Source organism: Uranotaenia lowii, chromosome 1 (assembly GCF_029784155.1).
Source record: "Uranotaenia lowii strain MFRU-FL chromosome 1, ASM2978415v1, whole genome shotgun sequence".
NCBI lineage: Eukaryota > Metazoa > Arthropoda > Insecta > Diptera > Culicidae > Uranotaenia > Uranotaenia lowii.
In genome coordinates this window covers 182,025,358-182,033,495 of record NC_073691.1, presented here as the reverse complement: position 1 = coordinate 182,033,495, position 8,138 = coordinate 182,025,358, and the positions used below count along the sequence as shown (strand labels likewise).

The window sequence follows — 8,138 nt, the reverse complement described above, 5'->3', positions numbered from 1 at the left end:
TGGATTGAACAATCAAAATAATCAAAATAATCAAAATGGTATAATTCTCCTTGAAGAAGGTTACTATTTACCGAACCCGTTTAGAGCATGTTCACTGGTGTTGGGAAAAAGTGGTAAAAATTTTGACACTTACGGCACATTTTGAAAATTTTGCAATGCAAAAACATTTTCAAGATCTGTGGCCTTCTAGTTTTTTTACAACACGTGTTGTATTTTCGCATACTGTGATGCAAAAATAGCAATGTTTCTATCACATTCGGGTGAAATAGAAACAGTATTGTAAAAGAATACAACGCCACAAGATCTTGAAAACATTTTTGCATGGTAAAATTTTCAAAATGTCAAAATTTCTACCACTTTTTCGCAACACCAGTGAACTTGCTCTTATTGAGGTTAAGTTGTTTTTTCATTCAGGAATAAGGTTTGCTTTACGCAATATGCGAAAATAGGAACAGAGCGGTGAATTTAGCGATGGTTTCATTTAGTTGTCATTTTTGAGTCATTTAGTAATTTTTAATTCGCTTATATTACAGATTGGTGTTTCCAGTGTTTCCCACATCATTCTGGACTCCGGAGCCGCCAATATTATACCCCAAGTGGTCAGATGAATAGAACAGAGAATGGAGGAGTAATGTGTTAACCATTGAAGGAGGATTTTGCGGCCTTGGTGGCGCGGAAAGACACCGAAAGGCAGCATTGATGTCCGAGAGAGTGCAAAAGTGTTTTCATCCGACAAAACGGAACATTCAAGAAATAAAAAACGCAGTCTACGAGCCGGATCGTCCGAAAGAAGAACAGCTCCAGTTGACATCATGCAACACTTTTCAACTTCAAACTTAATGTCCACTAGAGTGCCCCAAATGACCCGACATTTGGAAAAGTTATGCGATGCAGGCTAAAATTGATCCTAGGCCTAGTATAAGGTCTCATGTCAAATTTGGGCCAGATCGGATCACGGGAAGGGGTCGCTCAACGAGCCTGAAGTTTGTATGGGATTATGAGACATTTTGTTGGGGAGGAACTTGGAAATCCAGTTTTTCATTTTTAACTTTAGTCCCCTTCGGCAGATTTCTTTTAAAAACGGTTTTTCTTAAAGCCTAAACTATGAAAAATATTTCATCAAAAGACTGCATGTCGATTCGAGTTAAGATAAAAAAGTCCTCCCGAACAAAATGTCTAAAAATCCCATACAAAGTTTAGGCTCGTTAAGCGACCCTTTCCCGTGATCCGAATTTGTCCCAAATTTGGCATGAGACCTTGTACTAGGCCCAGGATCAATTTAAGCCTTGTTACCAATCGTATTCGATGGTCACAATAAAACATACGATTCTAAGATTAGTCTAACATGAGAATAAAACTTGGCTTAGGAACGGATATTAAAATTTGTATTTGTTATTTGGTTCATTTGAATACTTATTGTTAGTAGTTGTTAAATTCCTTTTTTTTGATCGAATAATTGTCAATTCTTGTCTAACATAGTTTTAAGAAACATTACTAACCCTTAATAAATTCCACCCCTTTAATTAGTCAACGAAAATTTGCGAAAGTAATTTGTAAAGGCTCCGCATGTAGTCAAACTACACTAACCTTAAATGTAACGGAAACACCGCAACGATAAAAGAGGCAAAACGACCCACTAAATGAGTATACCATATAAAAGTTCCTGACAACTGAAGCAGACATTGAACAGTACAAACATCAGACGTTATATACGTACTGTCAAGGAGAGTTGAGAGGATGTTTCCGGGACTAGAAGGAGAGAGGAGATTGGGAGAGAGAGGGAGATAGAACGAGGAAGAAAGAAATTACGGGGGTCATAGAGAGCCTGGATACGAGGACTCGTTCACTTTCGCTGGGGCTAGAAGAGACTCAACACGTTGGGTTGAACAAGTTTGCGCGTTATAAAGTTTTAGTTCTCCCAATTTAACAAAGTTTGACCATAAAAGTAAAGTTTTGGTCGTTGAGTTCTAGTGCCGTAGAAGTGAAGATCACTAGCTGTGTCACAAGTGAAGTTGGCAAATAGTCCGGTGTACCGCCTTAATCAATATCCGGTGGTATTGTGCACCCATTGTGAGACCCACATGGTGGATTTTACACGACCGACATCTCGCAGCACACCGACCCTAACATAAATTCGACGCTGGTTCGGCGGTTTGACGAAGGCCAACATTAGACGCAGCATTAACGACGGCGCTCGTTTTGCGCTCGGTTATCCAACGGCGCGCCAATCATACGCCGGCGCTCGCGAAAATTCACGACGGACCGGGATTCCGGTAATCATCTGCATCTAAGGTATGTCATCGAATCTCCTCTCTCTCTCTCTCATCATCGCTTTGCTGATTCATCGATGGGCCCCAACGTTCAACCTGTGAAACTGATACCACGTGGCTAAAAATCAATAAATCATTGCATCATGATCAAACAACCCCTTCTTAGTCAATTCTGAGTTAATGAACCAAATCTAAATCCGCATGGGATCTCATTTTCTTGTGTCCACCTGAGTAGCTTATTGATTGGTCGATTAGTCCTCCCGTGGTCGAAAGCCGGCCTTGAGATTGAAAGAAGATTGAGCTAACGGGTAGCAGGGATTCGTCCCTACTTTCAATTGGCGATCCACAAAATGATCAAATATTACAATCTTCAATTGTAATATTTTACCCCACCTCGGGAAGAGTCGAGATTTCAATACGCATCTCGATAAAAATCGCTATTTCTCACTACAAAAGTTTTGGGCCCGGAAGGTTGTTGAGCCGTAGAGTAGAGTATAAAAAAAATTGCATTTGGAGTTGTTAAAAGTGTGCTATTGGTCGCAACGAGTGTTTTTTTGCTTGGTGGTTTCGCACTTGCCAGTTGAAGCCTTTGTTTGAGTTTAGAGAGAAACACGATCGAGTGATATTTTTTTTACACACACGCCACAGAAGTATCATTATGGATACGGATCAACGCTATACGAGAAACAATATAATCTTGGAGGCATTTAATTTGCGCGTTGATTTATTGAAGATAGACGAGTTGGATCACGAACTTAGGATCAGAGGAATTTTCACTCCTGAGAATTGGACACTTTCTAGGCGAAGAAGAGCGTTAGTAGAAGCTATAAAAAACGAAAGAAAACAAGGTCCGTATAAACGAACTCTATTAGAAGACGCAATTTATGAGCTTAGCATTTGTGAATTGAAATTGGATACTTTAGAGAAAACGGAATTATGTTTGAACGCAGTACCTACTAAATGTCATGCCGCATTGCTACATTTAGCAAATCGATTATTAGCACTAATTGAGAACACGGAGGGTAAAATTAAAGATAGTTCAGAAGAATTTTTGGAGAAGGTAATTGGTTATTTAAATAAATATTTTTCTGATTATCCTATTGGATCTAAGGAATACCTAAATATTATGTCTGAAACAGAAAATGGACCCTTAGAAAAAGAAGTCGAGTCTACGGTTGGTTTAGAACACAATAGTGAAGCACTGGAATTAGAAGGAGCAGTGGGAGGAATAAGGGAATCTAATAACCGGGAAGGGTTGTCCGAAACGGAAATGGACATAATTCGATGTCTTGAACGGTTGGGAATCGCGAATCCTTCCAAAGAAAAAGGAGGGACTAGTTCATTTAGTAACTCTCTGTTAGCTCTCGAGCAAGAACTAATTGAGCTTCGAAAATATCGCGAACAGCAGATCGAAAACGAGCAGAATAGACAGTCGAACAGGGCCTTGCCTTGGAACAATCCTTTGGATAATGATTCGCAGGCTCGGTTAGAGGTACCGCCCCCGCATTTGAACACAGGCGCGTATCCTAAAAATTCAATGGTTGTTAAGTCAGTGAATCAATATTCAAGACCCATATCAGTAGCCAGCATAAATCATACAATTTATTCACAGGTCAGAAATCTAAATATTCCACCGACCACTGTTAAAGAAAATTATCAGAGTTTACCAGTTTCTAACGCCACTTTTGAATCATCGAAAAATAAACCGAACCCAACTTACTTTCAGAATTGCGACATTTTTCCGCGAAACACGCGCGCAACATCGGTTTGGCCGGAGTTCAGAATGGCCTCAGCGGGTTCTGATTTGAATAATTCGAACCAACCTCAAAATATTAATCCCATAGATTCGCCAAGAGAATTTTTACCGCCACGTGTTGCCTTTCCATCTCGTCGCACATTGCCTGTGTCGCAGTGGAGTTTCGAAAGATACTCTGGGACTGACCAGGGAATGAAGTTGAATGAATTTTTAGGAACGATTACTCAATTATCAATATCGGAATATGTGTCGGAAGATGAACTTTTTAATTCGGCATTTCATTTATTTACGGGTCCAGCAGCAAGCTGGTACAGATCGATGCGTTACGGTGGCAGATTACGTGATTGGCCACATTTAGTTCAAGAACTCCGAAACACTTTTGTACACCCCGAATTAGACACACTAGTGAGGTCAAGAATTTATTTGAGGCGGCAACAAAGAAACGAAAAGGCTGAAAAAGCCTTCTGTCTTATCAAAGAGAAGTTAATCACTTCCCCGGTGTTGATAAGCCCGGATTTTACTAAGGAATTTATCATACAATCAGATGCAAGTGACGTTGCGGTCGCCGGTGTGCTCACGCAAAGCCTTGAGGGTCAGGAGAGGGTCATAGCATACTTTTCACACAAATTGACAACCCCTCAAAGGAATTATCATGCGTGTGAGAAGGAAACTCTTGCCGCTCTCCTGTCAATCGAAGCTTTCCGTGGGTACATCGAAGGCTCGCACTTCACTTTAGTCACCGATTCATCGGCACTAACGCACATCCTCAGAACAAAATGGAAAACCTCGTCACGTTGTAGTAGATGGAGTCTTACGCTTCAGCAATACAACATGACAATCGTCCACCGAAAGGGTAAGGACCACGTGGTACCTGACGCGTTGTCACGTTGTGTTGCTGTTGTGAATGCTCGAGTCCTCTCTTCGTGGTACGAGGAAATGAAAACCAAGGTTCAGGAAAATCCCGACGATTTCGTAGATTTTCAAATACGCGACGATGTTCTGTACAAATTCGTTTCAGTTCCAGACCATCCCTATGATTACAGATTCGAATGGAAGCTGGTAGTCGCCCCAGAAAAGCGGGAGGCTATCTTGAAGGAATGTCACGATGAAGCATTTCATACGGGTTTTGATAAAACGATAGCACGGATAAAACTTAAGTATTATTGGCCGCGTATGACCAGTGACGTTAAGGAGTATATTCAAAAATGCCAAGTGTGCAAGGAAGTCAAAGCAGCAAGCGTGCCAGTAACGCCTCCTATGGGCCAACAACGCGTAACAACACACCCTTGGCAAATTGTTGCCATTGATTACATTGGACCCCTCCCCCGCAGCAAAAAAGGGAACCAGCACATTCTGGTCACCCTAGATCTGTTCAGTAAGTGGGTAATGCTCACACCTGTTAAAAAAATAGACGCTACTTCCCTCTGCACCATTCTCAGGGACTACTGGTTCTATCGATACTCGACACCGGAAATCATTTTATCCGACAATGCTTCGGTATTTCTGTCTCGGGAGTTTAAGGCACTTCTCGAACGGTTCGAAATCCAGCATTGGTTGAGTTCTAAATACCACTCTCAAGCCAATCCGGTAGAGAGGGTAAATAGGACCATCAATGCTGCAATTCGAACGTACGTTCGTGAAGACCAAAAACTCTGGGATAGTAAACTACAGGAAATTGAAACCATCTTAAACACTTCGGTACACTCTGCAACCGAACTTACCCCTTATTTTGTATTACAAGGTCACGAAGCATTTACCAAAGGTTCTGATCATAAATTATTCACCAAAGGCGCCCAAACTACTGAAGAAAGACAACAGTCTCAAAAAGAAATATTTAATAAAATTTACGATCTAGTTCAAACGAATTTAGAAAAGGCTCATGAAGCGGGCAGGACTAGATACAACCTTCGACATCGACAACATGCAAAGGTATTTCGGATAGGACAGCATGTATTTCGACGCAACATGAAGCTATCCAACGCAGCAGAAGGCTACAATGCCAAATATGGACCATTGTATCTTCCTGCTACGGTGAGAGCTAAAATTGGTACGTCGTCATACGAACTGGAAGACAAGCAAGGAAAATCCCTGGGGGTGTGGCCCGCGGCCCACCTCAAACCAGGGTAGATTTATTTCGCGGCACTAGCACGGTTACAACTCATCACTTGAATGCATAGTTTTCCCAATAAATTAATTCTCCGATGGATAACACCAACGTCGACAGCGACAAGTCCTAGAAGTAATTCGAGTAATAGTTACAATTGAATCTTAATTATGTTCAACCGTTTCTTACCTGTGTTTTGTAACCATCGAGTAACATTATCAACCCAAGTCTGACCGGCAAACAACCGGTAGGGAAACCGGGACGGGACCATCGTCCATCTAGAAAGATTGCTCCAGCCAAGCAAAGATCGAAATAACATCGCTCGTTCTTTTGCTTTCGTGTTCGATTCTATAAACAACCAACCATGAAATGTTCACAAATATTAGAATTCTGTTTATCACTATTTTTATTCCCTTCTTACCTTTCCCTGAAAGTGGTTTCGGTACACTTGTCAGTAATGGTATTCCAGATCCAGAAATAAGGAAGTAATCGGTATTTTTTCCTTCTGAAGCAGAAATAATCAATTTGTAGAAATTGTAAGCTCGCCAATTTGTTTTGGTTTTCGTAAAGTAAACATTGTGAGAATCGGCGTCGATGCCGGCGTCGACGTCGCGTATGTGATCGTGAGTCCGTGTCATTCCGCAGTCTTCGGTTGACGGTTCACATCTCTACTATTTCAGATAGGGTGGTTAGTGATCCACGAGGATTAGAATAGTTCAGCTGCTCAGTTAACGAGCTAGAATATCGTTAAATTCGAGACAATTTCGAGTAACTTCGACTGAGAGATCGATCTGGTGTTGACTTAACTTGGTGGTCTTGCTGGAGGCCGGAGTCTCACGACATTGATGGCCAGTACAGGCTGTAATAGCACAGACAAACCTGAAAACTGAGCGGAGTTGTAATTGCGCAACGCTGATGCCCTATGACCCCAAGATTTACCAGTTAAGAAGACCCTTATCATCTCCAGTCAAATAACGTTACTTATAGGAACTGTTTGGTTGTGAGTACCATCGTGCTGTTTGTGTCAGTATGACCAATATGTTAGTCTCGTAGTATTATGTGTTATGAATGGTTAGAATGAAAGATAGAATGAATGTTAGAAGACGCGTCAAATTGTTAGGGAATAAGAATGAATGTGATGCAAATGAATGGGAATGGTATGAATGATCGCAAATACATTTTAAAAAAAAAGTATAGGTTTTGTCTAATGAATTTAGGCAGTGTGGAAACAAAATTATATCACTCTGGATCGAAACAAAAAAAAAATAAAATAAAAAAAAATAAAAAAAAAAAAGGAAAATAAAAAAAATATATATATTTAAAACTAAAGTAGGAAGCAAAGGAACATAAGATGTGATCAATAGGACGCAGTAGTAGTGATTGCTCCGACCCAACGGCTACCCTTAATAACCTGTGAGAACTACGATTAACATTAAAAGGACGAAAAATTTCTTGTGGAAATTTTTCTTTCTCAGGCGGGGGGATAATTGTTACCAATCGTATTCGATGGTCACAATAAAACATACGATTCTAAGATTAGTCTAACATGAGAATAAAACTTGGCTTAGGAACGGATATTAAAATTTGTATTTGTTATTTGGTTCATTTGAATACTTATTGTTAGTAGTTGTTAAATTCCTTTTTTTTGATCGAATAATTGTCAATTCTTGTCTAACATAGTTTTAAGAAACATTACTAACCCTTAATAAATTCCACCCCTTTAATTAGTCAACGAAAATTTGCGAAAGTAATTTGTAAAGGCTCCGCATGTAGTCAAACTACACTAACCTTAAATGTAACGGAAACACCGCAACGATAAAAGAGGCAAAACGACCCACTAAATGAGTATACCATATAAAAGTTCCTGACAACTGAAGCAGACATTGAACAGTACAAACATCAGACGTTATACGTACTGTCAAGGAGAGTTGAGAGGATGTTTCCGGGACTAGAAGGAGAGAGGAGATTGGGAGAGAGAGGGAGATAGAACGAGGAAGAAAGAAATTAC

General features: G+C 40.3%; 1 protein-coding gene across 1 annotated transcript; it reads right to left on the bottom strand.

Annotated features, from left to right (window-relative positions):
* Positions 1-6,081: 6,081 nt before the first annotated feature.
* LOC129739337 (uncharacterized) lies at positions 6,082-6,829 on the bottom strand. The gene is made up of 3 exons (XM_055730749.1): positions 6,552-6,829; positions 6,320-6,478; positions 6,082-6,259 (listed from the first exon to the last, which is right to left on the bottom strand). The coding sequence occupies exons 1-3, from the start codon at positions 6,766-6,768 to the stop codon at positions 6,156-6,158; spliced, it is 480 nt and encodes a 159-aa protein (XP_055586724.1). The 5' UTR covers positions 6,769-6,829; the 3' UTR covers positions 6,082-6,155.
* Positions 6,830-8,138: the final 1,309 nt, after the last annotated feature.

Coding starts and splice junctions, on each gene's coding strand:
- LOC129739337 (XM_055730749.1), bottom strand. CDS start 6,768: ATGACACGGACTCACGATCACATACGCGACGTCGACGCCGGCATCGAC. Junction 6,479..6,551: donor GAAACCACTTTCAGGGAAAG/GTAAGAAGGGAA, acceptor GGTTGTTTATAG/AATCGAACACGAAAGCAAAA. Junction 6,260..6,319: donor TCGATGGTTACAAAACACAG/GTAAGAAACGGT, acceptor AATTACTTCTAG/GACTTGTCGCTGTCGACGTT.